This window comes from Sphaerodactylus townsendi, linkage group LG03, assembly GCF_021028975.2.
Source record: "Sphaerodactylus townsendi isolate TG3544 linkage group LG03, MPM_Stown_v2.3, whole genome shotgun sequence".
In the NCBI taxonomy this organism is placed as follows: domain Eukaryota; kingdom Metazoa; phylum Chordata; class Lepidosauria; order Squamata; family Sphaerodactylidae; genus Sphaerodactylus; species Sphaerodactylus townsendi.
In genome coordinates this window covers 174,091,136-174,115,799 of record NC_059427.1, presented here as the reverse complement: position 1 = coordinate 174,115,799, position 24,664 = coordinate 174,091,136, and the positions used below count along the sequence as shown (strand labels likewise).

Here is a 24,664-nt window from a genome sequence, read left to right as displayed (position 1 = left end):
ACCGAATTACTCCGGTCCTGTACCAACTACACTGGCTGCCAATCGAGTACCGGGTCATGTTTAAGGTTCTGGTTTTGACCTTTAAAGCTATTAGGCGCTTGGACCAGCATACCTCTGGGACTCTCCCTATATCGCCCTGCTAGGCCCCTCCGCTCCTCGGAGGTGGACCTTCCTGGTGATCCCTGGCCCTAAAGTGATCCGGCTGGCCTCCACAAAGGGCCAGGGCACTACGGAGGTGGAACAGGCTCCCAAGTGAGATCAGGGCCCTGCGATTTTTGTAGAGTTTCCGCCGGAAGGGCCTGTACTTCGGACCTGTTCTGCCGGAGCGTTTGGCCTGGCAGGATAACATCTCACTTCTGTGGAAAAAACTGGCCTCCTGTGGGGGGTAGGAATGGGGAAGGGGAAACAATTTTAATCGCCATCTCAACTTTGAATTTTATAATTTGTATATGGTTTTAACTGGGATTGGGGTGAAATGGATTTTAATTGTTTATATGAATGATGGACACCGCCCTGAACCCTTCGGGGAAGGGCGGTATAGAAATTTAATAAAATAAATAAACAAACAAACAAACAAACAAATAAATATTTCCTCTTTCCCTTTCCCGAAAGTCCCTATAGCCGCTCACCTTTTCCTGCTTTATTCCTGCCTACAAGCCAATCTACTTTTATTTGCCTCCCTGCCTTAAGCTTTCTCTTGGTCCGTCACCCCAGCAGCTTCTGGGAGAATTTTGGCCAAACTGTGCCCTTTCAGCTGCTGGACCAGGCTCAGATGTGCATCTGCTGAGTGCTGGGCTGAGTGGCACCTCCCCATGCTACTTCCTGTTTCCTTACTTCTGGCAATCACCATATCCTCACCCATCCTGCTTTCTTCTCTTTTTCCCACCTTCAACCAACCTAGCTTTTATCTGCCCCTGAAATCTGACCGTTCACAGGATCCTAGGGTTGACAACCTCTAGGTGGGACTTAAAGATCTTCCAGAATTACAACTGAACTCCAAATTACAAAAAACTGCGCCCCCCCCCCCCCGGAGAAAATGGCTGCTATGGCATTGTATTTGGCTAAGGCCTCTCCCTTCCCCAAATCCTGCCCTCCTCAGACTCCATCATAAATCTTCAGGAATTTCACAACCTGGAAGTGGAAACCGTACCCCAGGCCACAATGAGTCCTCCCTTAGAAGCTAAAATAGACCTGGAATGGGCCCTGTCTTCACTATAGCCCATCCTTAAACTGGCAGAAGCAAACCAGAACTCTGTGATTGCTTTCCAGAGGCCACTGATGGAATCAGGTGCTTAAAACTATAGACACTCCATTTATTATTTTGTGGGGTTTTTCACCACTTTATATGTCTCTGTATAAGATTTTGCATTTTTAGAACATTAGAACATAAGATGACATTGGAAAATAAGGCCTAACAGGAGAGAAACTGGAATGATAAGTATTTGTTGTTTCCACATTAGGCTATTGTTGGGAAAAGGGGACAAGGAATTTGAAGGGGTTTTTTTTTACAATGGGACTCCATTGCTGTTCGATTACCTCCATAAATTTCTCTATAAAAGAAAAAAAACACAATAGTCAAGAGATAGCAAACACTGTAAAAAAAAAGTCAAGTCTGACTGTGGTCTACCCACCAAGCTCTCATTACCACAGAGATAGATCTCTTCACAGGAAGGGCCAGAACACTCATGTTTACCTATCAGTCAAGTTCTTTCGGACTATGCTGATAAATTTTATCACTCGATGGTGACTTATAGGTGACTTGACGGAGTGTTTTTTGGTTTGTTTGTTTTTGCTGTTCCAGGAGTACCTGATGCAGTTTGGTTACCTTCATAAGCCTCTGGAACAAGTCACAGGTTATTTTACAAAAGAAGAGATTGCAAATGCTGTGAGGTAAGTTAGAGCCAAAAGAATTCAAAGTCCAGTGCAATTGTAACCTCTAACTGTGGGTTCTGTGGGGCAGAACCTGGAATGAGTTTGCAACAACAATTTTTTTAAAAACAATACAGTTTACTTTCTTAACATATAACATGTAACATCAACATTTAACATCACATTTCAAGGTCCTGTTCAGGTTGCATTTTTAAGTCCTTATATTTACAGTCCACTGATACTGCCAAGTCCAATTCTTCTTTGCAAGTGGGTTGGCTCCTAAAGACTCCAAGGGCTTGATGAACAGGATTCAACATGATGAAGGTTTCCAGGAGAACTCTCACCCATTACAACCACAAAATAACCCCTGAAACAATAAACTCCAACATTTACAACATAGCAAAAACAACTACCTTCCCAGTAGTTCCCAACAACATTGCAGTTACCTTGACAAGGTGTTGGGGCTTATACAATAAGGTCCGAGTCATTAGCCTTGTCTCCTCCAGCTACATGAGGTCTGCTGCAGCCTCTTGCTGCTTTGAGTCTCCACCCCTTACTGGGTCAACCCATTCTGAGCATGGGGGTTACATTATCACACCATATATCTCCTGTAGAGGGTCAATTCCCCACAGGCAAATTATGCCGTGATACTCACGGCAAAAATCACAGTTTCAGCAAGGACGTCCCATGGCTTAACACAGCTTCATCCCAGTTCTGGCGCACGCTGTCCCCCTTATCACGTGATTCTTCGGAACCTGCATTGAAGCGCATCTTTTTTTGAATCACACGCTGAAGCCAGTTTGGTGGGGAGAACAGGGGACAGACGCGGCTTATTGTTCCTGTCCTTCGAACCTTCCAGCCAATCAGAGCGCAGTGGGCTAGCCTAATCTCATCAGATTTCAGAAGGTAAGCAGGGTCAGCCCTGGTAAGTATTTGGATGGAAGACCACCATGGAACTGGTTACACAGAGAAAGACAATGGCAAGCAACCTCGGAAAGTCTCTTGCCTTGAAAACTCTATAGGATTGCCCAGGGGCACAATGTGAGTGGGCAGGGCAGGGCTCTTGCCTGGGTCACCAGTTGCCTGGGGGCACACTGGTCACTGTTCCCCACCACCACCACAGTCGAAGACTGCTGCAAAACCTGTAACTGTCTTTAACTTCGTTCCCCTACCCTTTGAAAAGCCAGGATCCAGCTTTGCAAATGGAGGAGGGGCGCTATGGAGATGGGGAGAGCCTTTCCCATCTTCCCAGACATCCTACTGCAAAACCAGGATGCTTGGGTAGCGCAGTTTCAGTGTTTACCCTGGGCACCATTTCCTGTAATATGCTTGAAGTCGGCCCGCGGGGGTCGCAAGGAAGAGGCGAGACACGGTGATATCATCCGGTGGAGAGAGCCAGCGGCAGGAAAGCGCCCGATCCGATGGATCTGGCTTAACTCTGCTGTGTGCTGAATCCCTGGCACCTTTTATTAGGGTTTACAATAGGGGGGGGTGTGTATGGGAGGCGGGGAGAGGCCGGAAGTGAGGAGAATATTATATGATACATGACATCCTGGGGTGGTCTACGTGCTTGGGAGAGAAGCGTTACGTCTGGAGTCCTAATCCATACCTGGGGGGCAAGAGCCCCTTTGTCCCTTTGTCTGGGACACCTGGTGACCATGAGTCCAGGTAGTTCATGACCTGTGACTCACGGGGGGGTCTGGAGGATGGGTGAGCGTGATGCGCCCAAGAAGAACCCCTGAATGCTGGGCATTCCATGCGCTCTTTCTGAGGTTCTGCTGGGTTCGCGGGGCTCATCCCTACAATGCTCTTGGGAGCAGCAGTGGCATAGTGGCTAAGAGCAGGTGCACTCTGATCTGGAGGAACCGGGTTTGATTCCCAGCTCTGCCGCTTGAGTTGTGGAGGCTTATCTGGGAGTTCAGATTAGCCTGTGCACTCCCACACACACAAGCTGGGTGACCTTGGGCTAGTCACAGCTTTTCGGAGTTCTCTCAGCCCCACCCACCTCACAGGGTGTTTGTTGTGAGGGGGGACGGCAAGGAGATTGTAAGCCCCTTTGAGTCTCCTATAGGAGAGAAAGGGGGGATATAAATCCAAACACGTGCAGCCTTTTTTGGTGCCACGCTGGGCGTCGCTACGAAGAAACGTAAATACAAAGCTACAGGACAATGATTTTGATAAAATTGTTTATGCATGACTATGTTCGAACATTAAAATGAGAATAAGAATACCATGAACTTTCAATCAGGGCTGGAGTAGTGTTCCTGCTCTAACACAATAGTCAATCAGAAGAAGCCTGCTCAAATGCAGAGGCGGGGAAATTCTGCCTACAATCTACGTAGCAACATAGCTGCATACCAAAAAAAAGTTTTTAAAAAACTTCCTGCCCCAACACAACAGCCAATCAGGACGAGGAAGAACAGACCCCCCCGAGCAGATCACGTGTTCGTGGGGAGTGTTACATTGTTTGTAACTGCGATAGACATCAAGGTCTTCACTAGACACACACTGCAGTGGGGAGGGAGAAACTGCTATAAAAAGGTGCAGTTTCTTTTGAAACTGGGGTGTATCCCGCTTAATTTCTCAGTGGGGAATCCACCAAAGTTTACCAGAAGTGAGCCTTTTGAGTGAACAACTGTTCCATAGTGAAGATATGGGTTTAAATGTTGCTAAACTTTTCAATATTTACCTCAGTCATTTATCAGACATTTTTGTCAATATTGTTACATGTTGTCAGATTGTAATATTTTGAAACATTATTTTTGACCACTGAAGGCCAATGGACCAAAACAGTGGTGGAGCGGCAAGGGGAAGGGGGGTGCGTCACGCACCGGGCGCACGCTTGAGGGTGGAAAATCGCCCCCAGCCCCTCCCATCTTTTCAGTGACTTCCTCACAAGAGCTCCCCTCCCCATCGACAGCCTTCCTCCTCTCTCACTTCCCATCTTCTCTTTCATGCTTAGTACTTTTTCAGGTTGTGCAGTTTATTTACAGTTCAGGCTCAAAAACAGTCTGAGGGACTACAGTTCCCAGGAGACCTTGGGGCTCACAAGGTCTCCTGGGAAGTATAGTTCCTCAGGCAGTTTTTAGCCTGAACTGTGAAGAGGCTGCTTTTTTCAGCCTAAAAAAGTACTAGAAAAAGAAAAGGAACTAAGGTAAGTGTGAGAAGGGGAGCGGGAAGGGGGGGCACCGCAGGGGGCGTTGCGGGGGGCCATGGGGGGTGGAAAAAACACACTGCGCACCGGGTGCAGTTTGGCCCAGCTACGCCTCTGGACCAAAATGCATTTGGATCTAAATGTGTTGCATAAGATTTTTTGTGTTACAATTTTCATTGATGTATATTTGGAAACCTATATGGGGCCTTTTACTAGGATATTCTGCTTTTAATTTAAATAAACATATTTGCATTTTTGCTACGTAGCAGTTTCTCTTTTTAAAGCACCAATTTCATCTTCAAAACCAAGTGTTACATCACCCACTGCAAAATTGAAAATAGAGTTCCTAGCAAAAGTTGGTTGCTCATCAAGGACGTACCCTTTCCAAGCAAGGATGTTGTGCTTCTGACTGGCATGGCATGTGCCTAGTGACTCATTTATACTTCTAATCCTTTAAAAACTCCATCTGTGTTCCTGACTGTTATGACCTTCTGCGGAACTGATTTCTGAAGGCTAATTATTGTATTGGGTGAAGGGGATGAGTGGTTTGGTTGGTCCTCCTCCATCCCTGAAAACTACAAAACCCTTCACAGCAGTGGCATAGTAGTTAAGAGCAGGTGCACTCTAATCTGGAGGAAATGGGTTTGATTCCCAGCTCTGCCGCCTGAGCTGTGGAGGCTTATCTGGGGAATTCAGATTAGGTTGTGCACTCCCACACATGCCAGCTGGGTGACCTTGGGCTAGTCACAGTTCTTCTGAGCTCTCTCAGCCCCACCTACCTCACAGGGTGCTTGTTGTGGAGGGGGGGAGGGAAAGGAGTTTGTAAGCCCCTTTGAGTCTCCTATAGGAGAGAAAGGGGGATATAAATCCAACTCTCCTCCTCCTCCTCCTCTTCTTCTTCTTCAGGCTCCCCCAGGATTTTGTCTTGTATGGAAGCGAGGAACCTAGCACCAAGATTAGAACTCACTCCCCTCCTCTCCCCTCTTCACCTCTCCTAGGTCCTTCCAGATGGCCTCAGGGCTGCCTGTGACTGGTCAAGTGGATTCAGCAACCCTCACCCAGATACGGCAGCCCCGCTGTGGGGTTGAGGATCCCTTCAATGAGAGAACCTTCAAATATCAACTTTTGGGTAAGCAGTCCTCAAACCACTGTTCTGAAGCAAAAGAGAGAGTCTGGTCAATGTATTGTCGAAGGCTTTCACGGCATGGTCCTGAGATTAGGATCATCAGGTCAGAAACAACTTAACCACACCTAATACATACATTTGGGCTCATCACAAAAGCACTAATGAATGTTTACAAAGACAAGGCAGAGACTAACTAGCTGGTGCTGCTTTCCCAAATCTGGACAGAGAAATTTCTGGAGATTTTATGGTGGAACTTGGGGATGGGAAGGAAGCTCAGCAGGAATTTGATGCTATAGACTCTACCCTCCAGAACTGTTCTTTTCTCCAAGGAAACTGATCTCTGTGGTCTAGACATCAATTGTAACTCTGGGAGAACTCTGGACCTCACCTGGTGGTGGCAGCCATAACCCTGGTAGCTTCCCACCCCCATCAGCTAAGGATAGTGAGGACTAGCAATAGACACTAGGAGGAAAGTTTGAGTTGGTGGGATACTGCCCCATTTCCCTTAATGGACATCATCCACTGTCCTGCAAGTTGACTGCATTATGAACCCTCCTTGAGTCTTGAATTGAGATGAGGAGACAGTGACTACAGTTGTGATAGCTTGGGTTGATCATAGACTAGAAGGCAGAGGACATTCGTCCAATGCTCTGCCAGCTGTGTTGGCTACTGGTGAAATATCGAGTCAGATTCAAGGTTCTGGTTTTAATCGTTAAACCTTGAAAGACCTAAGTGGTCTGGGGCCATCATATCTATGAGACTGCCTCTCCAGGTACACCCCCCAGGCTTCGCCTGTTGGGGATCCCTGTCCTGAAAGATGACCAGCTGTCTTTACTTTATATTTACTTTAATTCAATTTCTACCCCACCCTATTCCAGCCAGAGGCCGGGCTCAGGGCGGCTCACAACATATGCGATAAAATGCAATATTCAACACACAATATACATCATTAATAGCATAAATCAACAGAAAACAGCAAAAATACATTGTCTATTAGACAACTGTCATAATACAAAATTTTTGTGCCACCCTATTCTATTTTGCACATTTCAAACGGGTCTTGTCTTCAACCAGGACCAGAACATTTTCGGCTCTGGCCTGGCCTGGTGGAATGTCCTGTCGGATGAGACCCAAGCCCCGTGGGACCTGTCTAATTTCCACAGGGCCTGTAAGACAGAGCTATTCCACCAGGCCTATGACTGAGGACAGCAACAGCATGTTCCATCGTATCTAGCCTCCCTTTCCCTGCCCCTGTTTGATTTTTCTTGCCTTTCGCTTTCCCCATTTCGTTTCCCAAGCCCTTAGGTTAACCCGGGACGGGGGTCGAACCCGAGGGTAGACAGGTTAGTAAGCGCACATTTATCGCCAAGATGTTTCTGCAAGTAATACGCACAGCCGGCAAGCGCACTGCCTTCTGGGGTGCTGCTGTTTCCCGCTGAAACGGCAGCACCCCAGAAGGCAGTGCTCCTGAGGCTGCGTGTGCATGCCCTGTGACAGGGCGGGAAACGGCAGCACCCTCTTAGAAGGTCGCGCAGCGCATGCGTCACAAGATGGATAGCTGGCCGCGACTGCCTTGCCCCAGAAGGTAAAAAAGCGGCAGCCTCCCAAAAATCGGGACAATGGAAAGAACCCGCAGGACGCGGGACAAATTGTGCGAAGGCGGGACTGTCCCGCCAAAAACGGGACGGCTGGTCAGCTAACCTTAGGTAGATTATTTTAGGATGCCACTGAAGTTTGAATACCGTATTACTGGGTTTTAAATTGGGGTTGTTTTTTTTTTGGTAAGCTGCCCTGAGCCAATTGTTGGGGAAGTGTGGCGTATAAATAAATAATAAACAAGCAAACAAACTCATCCTCTCCCTATAACCAAGGACGACCTCTTGAACCCTGCAGAGCTTCTGTCCAGAACAAGCGGGTCCATTTCTGTCACCTCTTGGCCTGGTGTCTTCCCCTGCAGGTCGCTGGCGCAAGAAGCATCTAACGTACCGGGTCCACAGCTACAGTGAGGACTTGGGGGCTGCAGCTACACGCACAGCCATCCAGGCTGCTTTCAAGTACTGGAGCGACGTGGCACAACTGACCTTTCAGGAGGTGCGGGCCGGCCGTGCTGACATCCGCCTCTCCTTCCATGGTTCAACTCCTTGGGGCTGCTCGCGGCCCTTCGATGGGAATGGTATGAATCCTAGGCATGTTGGGGGGAGTTACTTGGGGTTTGGGAGGGGGCTGGTGGGGAGAGAGATTGGGCAGTATTGTGGAAAGGTTTGGAATTCCAGAGGCTATAAATTTTGATAACGGAGCAGCCTTCATTGGTCAGGTGGTTCAGTAATTTGTCTCACAATTCCACAATTATTCCACAGTATGTTGCAGGAACCACAGTATGTTGTGTTCAGTTCTGGTCGCCACATCTCAAAAAGGATATCGAAGAGATAGAAAACGTGCAGAGAAGGGCAGCGAGGATGATTGAGGGACTGGAGCACCTTCCTTATGAGGAGAGGCTGCAGCGTTTGGGACTCTTTCGTTTGGAGAGGAGATGTCTGAGGGGGGATATGATCGAAGTCTATAAAATTATGCATGGGATAGAAAATGTTGACAGAAAGAAATTTTTCTCTCTTTCTCACAATACTAGAACCAGGGGGCATTCATTGAAAATGCTGGGGGGAAGAATTAGGACTAATAAAAGGAAACACTTCTTCACGCAACGTGTGATTGGTGTTTGGAATATGCTGCCACAGGAGGTGGTGATGGCCACTAACCTGGATAGCTTTAAAAGGGGCTTGGACAGATTTATGGAGGAGAAGTCGATTTATGGCTACCAATCTTGATCCTCTTTGATCTGAGATTGCAAATGCCTTAACAGACCAGGTGCTCATGAGCAGCAGCAGCAGAAGGCCATTGCTTTCACATCCTGCATGTGAGATCCCAGTGGCACCTGGTGGGCCACTGCGAGTAGCAGAGAGCTGGACTAGATGGACTCTGGTCTGATCCAGCTGGCTTGTTCTTATGTTCTTAACTGCAGAGGATAGTTTAGTGTATGGTTTGGATACAGTGGCTGTCAAGGAGATGTTGTAGAGAGAGAAACTGGAGGGAGAATGTATTGCAGGTGCATATCATTATACTCTGTTTCACATGAAGATGTCAATAGATTATATATACCTCCGCTACAAAACAAAGCATGCCAGATCTTTGTTGTAGAATGCTCCGCCTGGGTCCTAGTACCTACCTAGCCCTGCTCCTCCCATCCGTTTGAAAGTAAAAATACATTTTGGCATAAATGCTCACGTCAAAGTACCAGATTCAAGAATGCACAAATAATGGTTTTGACAAAGGCAGTGTGCAAAAATGAATGATAATTCTGTTATTCATTCGGGACTATATTCTAAAGCGGAAGCGTACAATTTTCTCAACTGCTGTTCCTCAACTGAATGGACTAACATCTTTATGTGCAACATAGTAAGATGTGAAATGGGAATTCCTAGCAGGCCTTGTGCCAGGATGGATTGGCTTTCAATCAAGATGTTTTCAATCGGGACTTTAAATCAAGGAAGACCTAGCCTAAATAATTGACTCTAACCTGGTCATCGTTTGCAATGGATTTCCCATACTGTCTCATTTAATGTTATCATTCACCTGTGTCAAGACACAGTATACATGGAACCCTCTGTATGGATGCAACATTCCAGTTTTAGTATGTAAATATCAAAGAGTTAGAACAAAGCTTTGCCTTTAAACTGCCCCCACAACACCCTTCAAGTGGTGGAACAAATTGCTGATTGGTTTAAGTTTAAGAGCCCTCCGGGGATGGGGGCGGTATAAAAGTCTGATAGATAGATAGATAGATAGATAGATAGATAGATAGATAGATAGATAGATAGATAGATAGATAGATAGATAGATAGATAGATAGATAGATAGATAGATAGATAGATAGATAGATAGATAGATAGATAGATAGATAGATAGATAGATAGATAGATAGATAGATAGATAGATAGATAGATAGATAGATAGATAGATAGCAAATTTTCTGGGTGGATCCTCAATATTTCCAATGGAACCATATAAGCCAATAAGAAAGGAATAAGGTAGAACTCAAGAAGCCCTCTGCATGGCACAGGCCTGCAATAACTTTGCTCAGCTCTTCTCTGTGGCTAGCAGAATTAAGAGCCCATCCAAAGCGGGGGTCAACCTGCTCATGGGAGCGGTGAGTCACCGCACCGGTGGTCTCACCCTCTCCAGGGCACTTACTCTGGCGGAGGGGCTTAGCATTGGTTGTGTTAAGTTTGAACTGTATGGATGCAGTTATCTGCTTGAAATCAAGCTAATTTAATTGATAAATGGACATTCAGCCTAACTGTTAAATCACAATGAAATTGTGCCATATTGCATGAGATAGGAAACTGTATGCTGTGGAGACGTTTAGCAGAAACAGCCTGACTCATTGCCTGATAAGATGCTATGCCCTAGGGCAGGGGTGTCCAATTGTGGCGCTTCAGATGTTCATGGACTACATTTCCCATCAGCTCTGTGGTATAAGCACACTAAAACCAAGTAAGTCTTCACGAGGAATTTTCTCCTGCAAAAATAACCCAGATATCTCAAAAGATGGCACCTGTCAAGTAATATGATATCCAAGTGTGAAATCACTTACTGGTACATTTTAAGTGCCAGAGCCAGTTTGTGGATGTGGCATATAAACATCTCCTCAGATAATGTCCTGTGATGTCTGTACACTGATACATTTCACATTCATGGAGAGTTTTGCAAATTGGAACCTGCTGTTTTAGTGTTTAGTGAGTTTAGGCATTTTAGTTCTCCAACTCATTCCAACTCATTCAAAGCTGGCACATGTATTTTCCTCTTACTGGAGCATAATATTTTGTGTTCAAATAATATCATAAGAGTCAGGAATATAGTATTAGAAATGTCATTTTTGCCCTTACATGTAAGGATATCTTCAGTTTCTCATGCCTATTATTGCAAACTGAGTTGCCCTATTTTGAGTTTTCAACTGTGCTTCTTACTTAAGTTAATCAAAGCTGTGATTCTTTTTCTGCACCATTTTCAATTGGCCATGCCAACAGGGGCTGATGAGAATTGTAGTCCATGAACATCTGAAGCGCCAGAGTTGGACACTTCTGCCCTAAGGAAAGCAACGAGTAAAAAACCTCTGTAGTGTACATGGCACTGTTATTCACGAGACAGTCGCCTTTTCTGCACAAATCTCTTAAAACGTTTCTAAAACATTTTCATTCCCCCTCCCCCCACTTTACAACAATGTATGTATGTCTGCACTCATCCCCTCAAAACAATTCCTGGTCCCCATTATATGTTTTTTTAATGAGTTTCTATGTTGAATTGATGCTTCAATGCTTCACAGCCTTGTGCTGAATTCTATACTCTTTGTATACTCGATGTTTCATAGATTGGCTCCCCAAAAATAAAAGAACAAACAGAGAAATACTGCAAATAAACAGGAAAGTGGGAACGAAGTGAGCTCAGAAAATACAGAGTTCAGGGAAGCAGAGAAGCCTGGGAAATGTAGTCAATAGATCACACAGCAACTGAAGACACTTTCAAAACATTTCAGCCAGAGAATAGTTTTAAAAGGGATTCATTTAAAACAGGGGTCAGCAACCCGCGGCTCCGGAGCCACATGCGGCTCTTTCATCCTTGTACTGCGGTTCTAGGTTTAGGGGAGCGACGCTATCGATGAGTTGCACTTGGGAGGTAGATCGGTCTTCACCCCCTCCTTTCTTCCTTCCTCCCTCCGGCGTCCTTTCCCCTGCTTCCCTCGTCTAGCGCCTGGGAAGGAGAGGAAAGGACACTGGAGGGAGGGAGGAAGGAAGGAAGGAGGGGGTGGGGAAGGAGGCGTGCTCGCCACGTCCCAAGTGCAACTTGCCATCATTGGCGTCGCTGCCGCTGTCTATACCGCCCTCTTGACTGAAGGCAGGGCTTGGGGGGGCTGGGGGGGGCTTGGGGAGGTGGGGCCAAATGGCTCTTTCGGTGCTAAAGGTTGCCGATCCCTGATTTAGAACATTTTGAGGCTGGAAATAAAACATTTGGAGCAAAAACAATGTGGAACTCCATGGAGGAGACATTTTATTTCCTGCCTCAAACTGTTTTAAAAAGTTTGTGTGGAAATATTACAGCGAGCCAGGCAGTTGTTTAGAACAGGGCTCCACCGTAACAAGATTTTTGTGTGTACCTCTAATCCCTCCCTTCCTCTTCCTCAGGACATGTGCTGGCCCATGCCGACATCCCCGAATTAGGCACAGTTCACTTTGATTCCGATGAGGACTGGACTGAGGGGACCCCACGCGGGGTCAACCTGCGCATCATTGCTGCCCACGAAATCGGCCACGCGCTGGGACTAGGTCATTCTCGGCACCCGGCTGCACTGATGGCACCCACCTACACCGGGTATCAGACACGCTTCCGCCTGCACCCTGATGACATCAAAGGCATTCAGGCCCTCTACGGTATGGGTTGAAAGGGATGGAAGAAGGCACAGGAGGCACTCAATTCAACAACAACAGCAGCAACCTTTATTTGGCATTTAAAATAGATTCTAGAGCGTTGCCAGACATTTTTGAAATACAAATCAAGAGTACATTCAAAACGCAGACAGGAAGACTGTATATAGCAGTATACATTACTTAGAAAGTTCTGTCACTTGTAAAAGAAATTTTGCTACTTTTTCCAAGAGCATGACATCTGTGTTGTTTAACAGAAACTCCACAACAGAACAGTCAGAGTCACTTTCAGATTTGTCTAGGGCCAGCCTGGGAGAGAAATTCCTGATGCCCACATATCTCGGACAGTCAAGAATAATGTGAGAAAGAGTCTCCACTTGATTTTTACAGTGTGGACAAACCCGATCCTGGAGAGGTATGGATAAGTAACGACCCTTTGTAATGGCCGATGGGAAGGTATTGGATCTGGCCCTTGTGATAATCCATCTCTGTTGGGGTTCAGTTAATAATTCAAGATATTTGGCTATGTGCCCCCTGTTCGCATTATTCATTGCAGAAAGGGGTGTGAGCATGATTTATTTGCTTGCCCCAACAAGATAATGACATTCTGTTCTAAAAATTCTGCTTTTTAAGGTTCGGAAAGCATCTCTCTGGGTGTCAAAGCATACGGAGATCTTCAAAATAATAAACCTATTGAGTAAATTTTTGATTTGAGAAGTTGATACCATTCGGAGGCAAATAGGCCTGGGCGCGCAGTGTATATTAAACTGCACACATCAGAGTTAAAACATAATTTGATCCAATACTTGAATGTATTCAGCCATGCTCTTGTTTCAAGTAGGTTCTGACCAGTTTCTAAGCATAATACAGCATATGGTACAGAGTGTGGTAATCCGAGTATTTTATAGAGGAAATCAGATTGTATTCTTTCAACGGAATTGTTCCATGCAGTTATCCATAAAGGAACTTCCTAGAGAAGTTGCTGAACTACCTTGGAGTTGAAAACCTTTAGAGCTGCTGGGACATATCCCCTTCCCCTGGTGTGAAAAAACTGTTGTTGTTGTGAGTAGAGAGGGAACCTCATATTGCCCTAGTCCTAATCCAGTGGTCTAACCTTCATGCCACCATGCTTCTCTAAGCCAGGGATCCTGACCCTTGTTAGCCCATGGGCGCTTTTGGGATTTTGAGATGTATTAGAACAAAATGGTGGCCACAGGGGCTGAGTCTAATCACAAAATGTAGGCAGGAACTGAGGGCATCACATCCAAATCACAAGATGTCACAGGTTGTTCCGGCAGCACCTGAGGCATTGTGTGCTGTTTTGGAGGCCTCACTTCAAAAAGGATGTGGACGGAATGGAGCAGGTGCAGAGGAGAATGACAAGAATGATCAGGGGTGTTGGGGAAATTGCTTCCCTGTTTGAATAATTAGCAGAGTGAATAAGAGACCAAGAGACTATTGCTGTGATTATGTACAAAGAAGAAAACTTTACTTAACTAAATCAGGGTAGGGTATACATGGAGTTTAAAACAATAAATCCTTACTATCCTAGTACAAACCTAGTTACAGAACTTAGGCCCACGTGAGCCCACATGTGGCCTAGGCATTCACCTCTTAAGGTGAATCCATGTTACAGGTACAAAAGAAAAACCTTGTGTGCTCTCTCTGCTGTGAGACAAAGAACACAGTTAACTTTTATAACCCCTGACCCACATGCTCTGTCTCACATAGGTGATGTAGGATTAACTGCCCAATGGCCTAATCAATGAACTGGTCACAAGACACTGACCTCACTAGCTAATTAACATGCACACAGTTAACCCCTTCTTGTCAGGATTGTGACAGACACTTGCAATTCCTAACAAGGGGCCTGGAGACCAAGCCCTATGAAGGAAGGCTGAAGGACGTGGGAATGAAGATGCGGTGATTGAGGGGGGAAATGATGGCGCTCTTCAAATATTTGAAAGACTGTCACATAGAGGAGAGCAAGGATCTGTTCCTGTTGGCAGCAGAGGACAGGACTCGCAATAATGGGTATAAATTACAGGCCGGAAGAGACCAGCTAGATATTTGGGGGGGGGGGGGGTCACAGTATGGGTAGTTCAGCAGTGAAATGGGCTGGAGAGTTGGTAAGCTGTGCATTTATTCTTGACCTTTGGGTACTTAATGCTGTTGTTTTAGGGCTAAGTTTTTTGTTTGTTTGACTCGTTATTGTTGCCGATAGTGGACACAAGTTAGCCTTTCATGCATATCATTTACAGAAGGGTGGATGACTCAGTAGGAAAGATGTAGAGTTCTCGTGACAAACTGTACATAATAATCCTACACCTTTCAAAAAGAGTTCTTGCTTTTCTCCCTCCCTTATTCCTTTTCCCAGCTCTTGTGTTTCTTTTTTCCACTTGTCTGCCTTCATGCTCTGCCTTGGTTCGTGAATCCCCTAGCAACAGGAAGGCCTGTTTCTCATTATGAGAAGCATAGGTCTGGGCCGGTGGTTTTCAAATCATGAGGAAGGCCTCTGCTTCCTCAGATCAGTTACTAGGCAAGGTTTGAGCAGCTTCTTCCGGATGCCTGTCAGTGGTTGGGCAGTAAAACGGAATACCAAGACATCAATGCCATATTGGTTGTTGACCAAATATTTTTTCCACTTCCCTCATTTCCTTTATTTTTCTCTGCCTCTACCCTTCCCCCACCAGCTTGACCCATAACGAGAGTCTCTGTTCTTCCATGCAGGCAAAAGAACTATGCCAACAACAACAACAGCAACAGTGACCTCTGCTCTCACCACTCATCCTGCCACCTCCTTGCGGCCCAGTAAAGTCCCTGATCCATGTAAAGATGGGCTAGATGCCATTATGCTGGGTAAGTCTCGCCTGCCCCAACCTCTAAATCCAAACGTAAACTGAGAAGAAGACCGCAGGCACAACCGGACAGAGGATTTGGACGGGCAAGGGTCTGTTCTGCATATCACTTTAGCCTCTGTCATTTTCTCATGTGGAATATTTAATTTGCCTGAAGGATTTTTGAGAAAGCAAAATATAGGGGGAGAGGAGCAATTCAGAACTGTTGGCAACATGAGGGATCCCCCACCCTTGAAGCCTGCAGGAAAGCTTGCCAAACATGGCGGCTGCTGCAGAGAGCTTTCTGAAGATGGAGTTGAGAATATTTATGGTTGAGTGGAAGTTGGCAGGGATATTTGGTTTGGATCCTTTAATGAAGTGATTATGGGATACTTTTCTGTATGTGTCCCCACCCTACTCATAATTCTTTGAAGAATATTGTTTCTCTTCGCTTTTTCACAAGCTGCCCTGAGCTTGTTGTATGGATGGGATGTAAATATTTTTGTTACATTTAAATTCATAGCTGAGTTGGGAAAGGAACAGAAAGTTCTGAAGATAATATGATAATGGGGGAGCAGTGTGGTACAATGCAGAGTGCAGCCATATGTATTGACAGAAGAAGAATTTATGCTAAGAGTGAAGATTAACAGGAATATGTGTATAATCATGTAAGCACAATAACAAGCAGAATGTAGCTTGTGTGCCACTTTAAATAAGAACAGTTAAGACCAGCCTTTTTACCTCAGAAATCATAAACAAAAGAACTTTCCTTATACTGAGAGAAAAATATATATAAACAAAGTAACACTTATATTTTGATATGTTTACAGTTCATCATTTGGTTACAATTTAATCATTTGGTTACAGTTTGGTTACCAATAATAAGCATAGTTTACAGTATTAGACTTTTAGTCAGAGGCTTTTACATAGCTTGAGTTAACAGAACACTGAACAACATCTTTCCTCAGTCAGAGTCAGAGAGCTATAGTCTCCAACTGTCACTTTTAGAATGTTTGCTGAACGCTTCCAGAATTCCTTGCCTGCTGCATGCAGGACTGTCAAAACCAACAAAGAGATCTATTATGATACATCTCCCAAGAATCTTGTGAGGTAGACTTTTCCATGTAATGAACTTGACCCTGAGAACTGCTAACTTGTCTCATGCAGTTTCATGTACTCATGTGGCTGAACAAAGATTGAAATCGGATCTTCTTAAGGCTCTTTCAAACATGTTGAATAATGCACTTTCAGTTGACTTCCAGTACACTTTACAGCTGGATTTTTCTGCGTGAAAGGGCACTTTCACACGTGCAGAATAATGCACTTTCAATCCACTTTCACAATTGTTTGTAAGTGGATTTTGCTATTTTGCACAGTAAAATCCAGCTGCAAAGTGCATCGAAAGTCTCAATATTCACAAGTTGACAAACACTACCAAGTGGATTGAAAGTGCATTGTTCTGCACGTGCAAAAGGGTCTGATTGGCAAAAAAAATCTACTTGCAAACAATTGTTGAAGTATGTTGAAAGTGAATTAAAAGTGCATTGAAAGTAGATTTTATTCAGCATGTGTGAAAACCCCCTTAGTCTTAAATCAGTCGTTGGTTGCGGAACAAAGTGCCATGCCCACTTTATAGAACTGAGGGAATCCAAGTGCGTTAAGTTTTCACCATTTAACTTTATTTATTTGTTAGTTAGTTAGTTAGTTAGTTAGTTAGTTAGTTAGTTAGTTAGTTAGTTAGTTAGTTAGTTAGTTAGTTAGTTAGTTAGTTAGTTAGATTTTTATACCGCCCCATCCCCAAGGGGCTCTGGGCGGTGTCCAACATAAATCTCGATACAATTATTTATATTTATTTATTTATTATTTGATTTAGTATACCGCCCTATCCCCAAAGGGCTCAGGGCGGTAAACAATATAAAAGCATATATAAACATAAACATATAAAAGTTTAAAATTTTCATTCTAAAACAGTATCCCACTTAACTCCATATGCAACCCCTCTCCCAAGAAGAATTTGGGATGGGTCCCGGCGATGTTAGGGGACCCCTATACAGCAGGAGGATGAAAGTAGGGCACCCCTCAGCTGCTGGTCTCTCCGAAGGCGTCCGGTGTGGAACACCTCTGTCTTGCAGGCCCTACGGAACTCTCCAAGGTCCCGCAGGGCCCAGACAGCTGGTGGTAGAGTGTTCCACCAGGCAGGGGCCAGAGCCGTAAAGGCCCTGGCCCGAGTGGAGGCCAGCCACATCATTGAGGGGCCAGGGATCTCCAGTAAATTGGCCTCTGCTGAGCGCAGAGGTCGACTCGGGACATATGGGGTAATGCGGTCCCGAAGGTTATAATTATAAATATCATTTCTAAAACCTTTAAAAACAGCAATAAAATAATATAATTTTAACCCTTTTCTAGGACCATATGACAAGACTTATGCCTTCCGTGGGGATTATGTGTGGACAGTGACAGACTTTGGTGCCAACCCACCTTTGAAGATCCAATCTCTATGGAAGGGGTTGCCCGGATGGCTGGACGCTGCTGTGCATTCTCCCCGTACTGGGCGCACCTATTTCTTCAAAGGTATGCATTCTGTTCCCCAAGTGATCTAATAACAGGTGCCTTGCATTCAGCCAGAACAGAATGTGAGACCCATAGACTAATGAGTAACAGTTCAAAAACGGTTTAATAGTATTGAAAGTTTAGGATTCTGACTCCTCCCATGAAGTCTAATTAATAAGGAATACTTGCAATGCTGGAAACAACTGGAGACTATTGAAGAGCTTGCAGACACCAGCTCTTCCTTGCTTGCTTCCAAGAAAGTTTTGCTCTGCTTCTTGCTGCTTCTGAGTTCTCCATGTGTCCTCCCTCCCACAGAATACTGCACAAAAACAATTAAGCCCATTCTAACTAAAGGTATAACTAAGATTTAAATAAACAAAATAGCAAGGGTGTCTCTAGCCATGGTGGCGAACCTTTGGCACTCCAGATGTTATGGACTACAATTCCCATCAGCCCCTGCCAGCATGGCCAATTGTAGCCCATAACATCTGGAGTGCCAAAGGTTCGCCACCACAGTCTAGGGGCGTGACAGTATGTAAATTCAAGAATGGGGCTGAGGAGTAAGCTTTCCCCAGACTGCTTACTCTGTTTTAGAAAATAAGAAAATACACTCAAAATGAACATTATACCACAGTTTAAATATGTTTTACATACAATTCTTATACATAAAGCTAGTCTATATATTTATCAAATTCATACTTTGCTTCAGAAATGTGTTTGGCGTCCATGGTGCATTCAGCCATTGGATTTTTAAAAAATGCATTTCATGGAGGATTTGGGTTTCCTAATCTTAATTTATATCATCAGGCATAGCTGTTAATCTCTATCAATTCTTGAGATTGCTCCTTTCAGTTTGACTATCCATCCTGGGCTATTTGGGAGGCTTTTTGTCTGGTATCCCTCTTTAACTGGAATGCATTAGGCCTGGTCTATTAATGCCAAAATATATACTGCTCTTTCAGCATTTTCTACAGTTGGGAATTATGGTGTACTATGTCACGACAGTATCAATTCGACCCATTGTCACATGCTAAATTAGCGCTGTGGTCCAATCCAGATTTAAAAATTGGGAAGAAATATTTTTATGGGAGGCTTAGAAAGATAGGGTTTTTTAAACTTTGAACTAATTAATGGACTATGATGATGCATTGTTATTTTCTCAGCTTAGGTATAGATATGATCTGTCAACCTCTGCTGATTGGCAGTATAGCCCTGCAGCACTAACAGCCCAATCTGGATGGGGGGGGGGGGGAAACGACCACAGGAGGCAATGTGGGCTTGCACCAACACCCCTGCCCACCTGGCCAGTGTTAAGTGGCTCTTACACTGGCTGGGGTGGAAGATGGTGCCCCTTTCTGCACATATCTCCTAAAACATTTTAAATGAATTGTGCAGAAAAGGCCACAAAAGCAACTCCTTAGAAAAGGACTAAGTAAAGTCTAATTGATTGGGCTGTAACTTACAAGACATGTCTCTTAAAAAACAGCTTAGCAGCTGATTGTTAATAAAGTTTTCGGTCATTTCAAACGCAAATGTTCGGACTCCGGGCGACTAACAGATTTTCTTTTAACCTTTTCTTACAAAGCTGTTTGTGTCCTGTTTGCAAAGTGGGGCAGAGCTGTTTTTGAAAAGACTCCTTTCTTTTGTTTTCAAGTCCTCTTTGTGTTTCCAAACTGCTGTAGCATGTCTGCGGCATTTCTGAAAGTGCTTCTTTTCGCTCCACTTTTTCATAGTGCGTTCTTTTTGTCTTTTTAAAAAAATGTTCTAACTTTTGCGCTTTCAGCACTATACCCATGTATCAATGGCTGAATGCACCAAAGCTGGAATGTTAAAAATAAAAGATGAAAAAGAATGTGCCGCGAAAGAGCCGTGAAAAAGAAGCAGTGCTGTGAAACGTGTCACAAAAGAGCCGGTGAAAAAAGGCCCGTGTTCTTCAGATGTGGCTCATTGACAGATTTAAGCACACTGTATAAAATCCCCATGTAAACCTAATAGGAATCTGGCCAACAATAGATAATTGTTGAATCCTCTCCCTTGCATGCCACCCCTCCCCTCACTCCACTAGGGTGAATGGGCCATGTCCAGATGACGGGCTCCTTTCCCCTCCCTCCCCTCCCTTGCATGCCACCCCTCCCTCCCCTTCCCTTGCATGCCACCCCTCCCCCTTCCTCTCCTCCCTCTGCTAGGGTGGGTGGGTCATGTCCAGATGCTGGGTCCCCTCCATCCTCTCCCTTGCATGCCACCACTCACTCTCTCCCCTCCCTCCCCTTCCCCTCCCTCCGCTAGGGTGGGTGGGCCATGTCCAGATGCCGGCCCCTCCTTCCCCTCCCTTGCACGCCACCTCTCACTCACTCCCCTCCCTCACTCCCCTTCCCTTGCATGGCACCCCTCCCGCTCCCTTCCCTCAACAACAATAGATAATAACAGGTTTAGAATGGCAAAGAGAAAGGGGCCATGTGCTTTTGGCCTGTCCAGCTAATAGGTCCCTTGGGGAGGAAGTAATATTTGATTATACTTTTTATTTCTTTCTGTTTGGGATAATTAAAGTTTTACAGATAATTAAAAATACTTTCTCTTAAGGGACCTTTTCCTGCAAAGGGCATTATTCTCTGTAGAAGCGTTTAAAGATTATTGTTTCTTGTCCCTCTCTTGTCCTTTACTTCCAGGTACCCTAAATAGTCAAAATTTAAACCAGTCACTAGAGTTGAATATAAAGTGCATTTATGTTATCAGTTATTAGTAATCTAGAGGCTTACTTTGCCTTACTTCCTCTTTCATTCATTCTGGCTACTAAGGTTCTAAACTGTGGCGTTACCGGGGTTTCAAAATGGATCCGGGCTATCCAAAACTCCTCACCCGTATCCCACCCAAGATAGATGCTGCTGTTTACTGGGCAAGAAACAAGAAGCTCTTCTTCTTTAAGGTATCCCTTCCACATATGCTCAAGTGCATATCCTCATGCATAATTATATATCTTATCTTATAGCCTCCATTACCCCAGTGACCTACAGTTTTTCCATATCACTGAAACAGGAAATCAAAAATGATTTGAGAAAAAGATGGTGAGTAGTTTGGACAATGAAGTTTGGACGGTGGTGGTGGTGGTGGTGGTGGTGGCGGCGGCGGCGGCAGCGGCGGAGGCGGAGGTGGAGCAGCAGCAGCAGCAGCAGCATTCTGGGCACTTTTTAATAGGCATCACAGAAGTTTTCTAAATACTTGACAGGTTGGGAGGATGAGAGCGAGGCAAATAATGTTACCGCTGCTGCTCGGGTAACATTAAAGTGATTTCAGCTCAGGCAACGTAGTGAGGCGCAGGAAGCCGGTGTTCTTCAAAAGCAAAGCATTTTATTCGGAAGTGGTTGCCACAGCTCAGACAGGGGAATCGCGCTCTTGTAACTAAGGGCAAGAACTTTTATACACCCAGATCAAAAGGGGGCAAAGGGCCAGGTAAGGGGGCAGGTCCCTTACCGTACAACAATAAAGAAACATCAACACATAAAAGAAAACATACAATTACAACTTTGTGAATGGGACCATGAGATCTCGCTGTCAGGCGTCTTCGTGCGAGACTTTACAATAGTGCTGAAATGGAGAGCAGAGAGTGTCCATTCATAAAACTGGGTGAGCCTGTTTAACGCACCCAGGAATCTGGTTATCAGATGGGCTGTTTCTTTGAGTTATGACCTGAGGCTCCCACGCCTCAGTCTCGCAACAAAAGAAAGTTCAAATGGTCCAATGGTGATCTTGTCACATTCTTCAACGTCTGGAATATCTGGGGTGCCGTCATCAGATTCAATTTGTAAATCCAAAGGGGTCTTTGTTTCTGCTAAAGAGATCTACCGGGTGTTGACCCAAACTGAATTCCAAGGCTAGCTTCCTTGGCTCTTAATATCAGCTGCTACAAGCTGCTGCTTTTTCCAACAGATACAAATATCTAAAATAACATTTCTAAACTTAAACATTAGAGGAAATAACCTCCAATACAGTACAAGCACATATACATATAAGCAAGAGTATCCTAAATTAACTGTATCAAAACTTTAAATCAACTGGAGAACCTAGCTAAAGTATAATCCTAGACATTGGGCAAATAATAATTCCAACGCTAAGGGGCTTATATTAAACCTTAAAAGGGATAAAAGGAAGAAGGAAACCATGTAAAACATTGGCACAGTCACCTATATACGTCCTTTCCAGGCCCTATGGAGACTTTTGGACAACACTGGTCTCTTTGCTCTGCTCCTTAGCCAGTGTAGTTCAGCGATGGGCTCAGGAAAATATTTTTCCTATTTTCCTTTTGGTAACAATAACATCCAATTGGATTAAACACCAAAATATGTAAGGCACCGGCTGAGGGGTGGGGGTTTCTAGGGTGAATGGAATGTCATGCCATTATCTTGTGGCAAGCAGGATGACCTTCAAGATGTTAGCAGATTTACAGTTGGCATCATCTAGGCCAGTGGTGGCGAACCTATGGCACAGGTGCCAGAGGTGGCACTCAGAGCCCGCTCTGTGGGCACGCACAAACAGAGTCCCCCCCCACACAGCTAGGCTGGCCTGGGCCACTGGGCTCGATTATTAGCATTAAACCTAAGACCTAGTTTTGGGGAAGCAGTGTAGGTTACCTGTTAAGCTCTGTTAAACACCACTGATTTTCATGCGAAGAACTAAAGCGTGATCCTTTACCTGGGAGTAAGATCGGTTGCTGGCAATGGGGCTTGCTTCTGAGTAAACCCTCCTAGGGTTGTGATTCACCCATTGGGAGAGTTGCACGGTTGCTTCAAAGCCAAGCCACTGACTACCACCAAGCTTACTCCCGAGTAACTACCACCAAGCTTACTTGTTTTTTCTAAAGTAAAACCTCAGTGCGATCTGGTTATAAGAACGGTTGTTGTATACCTTTAAGCGACAAATAAGTGGGTTTGGGGTTGCAATTTGGGCATTCGGTCTCAAAAAGGTTCGCCACCACTGATCTAGGCTTAAACTGGCCGGTTTTAAAAATATCCTTTCTTAAAACATGCTGTTGGCTCCTTTAAATGCAATTAATTAATGTATGTAATGTATATTCTTTATTGGACTGGGAAAGGGGATAGCCCCCAAGCTGAGAGCACCAGGGGGTCAAATCCTACAGCAGTTTTTATTGTCACTTCCAGGGCTCTGTGGAACTGGTTGCCAACACAAGGCATGTTATACCCTGTATCAGAAAAAGATGTTAGTATGGTCAGTCGAGGTGCAGCGGTTGAAAAAATTGTATGCTTCTGCATTTGAATATAGCCCTGAATGAATTTGAGAATTAAAAATTGTATGCACTGCCTTTGTCAAAACCATTATTTTGTGCATTATTGAACATGGTACTTTGATACAAGAGCGTTTATAATTCATTGAACAGCTCTCAAACATGAGGAGAGACCAGGATTAGGTCGGCACTAGGACTCAGCTAGAGCATTCTACAACAAAGAAGGTCCAGCATGTTGAGTTCTGTGGTGGAGAAATATACAACCTTACTAACACCTTTTCTAGGCTTTGCCCCCCAAAGATGCCAGTCCTGGCTGTGGCTTTTGATGTAATTCCAGAAGTTCAAGCTCTGCCTTTCCCCCTCTTTTTCCTCTATTGAGATAATACAGAAGGAACTAAACTAGGGCTCTGACCAGAAGTGCATTTATACTTCCTCTGTCTTTTACCTTAGGGTACCGAATACTGGCAATGGGATGAACTGGGCTGGAGTCCTTTCACCTCCCACGCAAGGAAGATCTCCAGCCTTTTCAGTGGGGCCCCATCTCACCTGGACGCTGCATTCACCTGGGAAAACGGCAAGATGTACCTTTTCAAGGGACAGAAATACTGGCGGCTCAACGACCAGCTGCGAGTGGAGAGGGGCTACCCACTGAGTACAACTGAACGCTGGATGAACTGCTAACACCACCCACCAATGGCCAAGAATGTTCTCTGGGACTTGGAGCAAGTGGCAACTAAGCGTACACTAAAGCAGTGGAGGTTTTTTAAAAAACAGACCCAACAGCTACCCCTAGAGGTGGCTTGTATGAACTACATCTGCTCTGGAAAGGACCGAGTGGAAGATGCGGAGACGGAAAATAATTCGATCTTTTCTCTCCTCTTTTTTTGTAATGCCAGCGTCTGTAATGCCAGCGTCTGTAAGCACCCCATTTCCTTTGGCATCAGCATGAATGGCAGCAGGGGCTAGCTGGTTTCAGCAAGAAACAAGGGTGCATGGGTGATAGGGAAACTCGTTTAAGAGTCCGTTGTTCTTAAGAGCAATGAACGGGATGTGATAGAAGCACCATGTGTGTGCTCATCTCTCATCAGAAAACAGTGCAGGTTTTTGGAGCAACACATTAACAGCCCCCCCCCCCCTTTATATACCATAAAGGGCTAGGCATTTTTAAGGCAGGCTAAAACTTCACCAAAAGGCACCGGAATCCACAGGCTCCTGCAAAACATACGGACACCTTTTCTCCCCATGTTTGCAGATAGTAGTACAGAACCAGCAGGATATTACATATTGAGTAGCATGGAACACCATTGTACGGACTTATGGATCTGGCCATATGTGAAGATGCCAGCACACAGGATTTTGGTATATGTATCTGTGTGGTGGCCTCATGCCACATATCTTTTCAATAAAAAGTTGTGATCT

General features: G+C 44.9%; 1 protein-coding gene across 1 annotated transcript in view; it reads left to right on the top strand.

Annotated features, from left to right (window-relative positions):
* Nucleotides 1–24,664, top strand: part of MMP19 (matrix metallopeptidase 19) — a 32,224-nt gene extending 7,560 nt beyond the window's left edge. Inside the window, exons 2-9 of the mRNA XM_048490087.1 lie at nucleotides 1,802–1,890; nucleotides 6,022–6,152; nucleotides 8,107–8,322; nucleotides 12,383–12,628; nucleotides 15,353–15,481; nucleotides 17,866–18,030; nucleotides 20,805–20,932; nucleotides 23,696–24,664. Of these exons, the coding sequence (XP_048346044.1) occupies nucleotides 1,802–1,890; nucleotides 6,022–6,152; nucleotides 8,107–8,322; nucleotides 12,383–12,628; nucleotides 15,353–15,481; nucleotides 17,866–18,030; nucleotides 20,805–20,932; nucleotides 23,696–23,926 (1,335 nt within the window). The 3' untranslated portion in view covers nucleotides 23,927–24,664. The remainder of the gene's footprint in view (nucleotides 1–1,801; nucleotides 1,891–6,021; nucleotides 6,153–8,106; nucleotides 8,323–12,382; nucleotides 12,629–15,352; nucleotides 15,482–17,865; nucleotides 18,031–20,804; nucleotides 20,933–23,695) is intronic.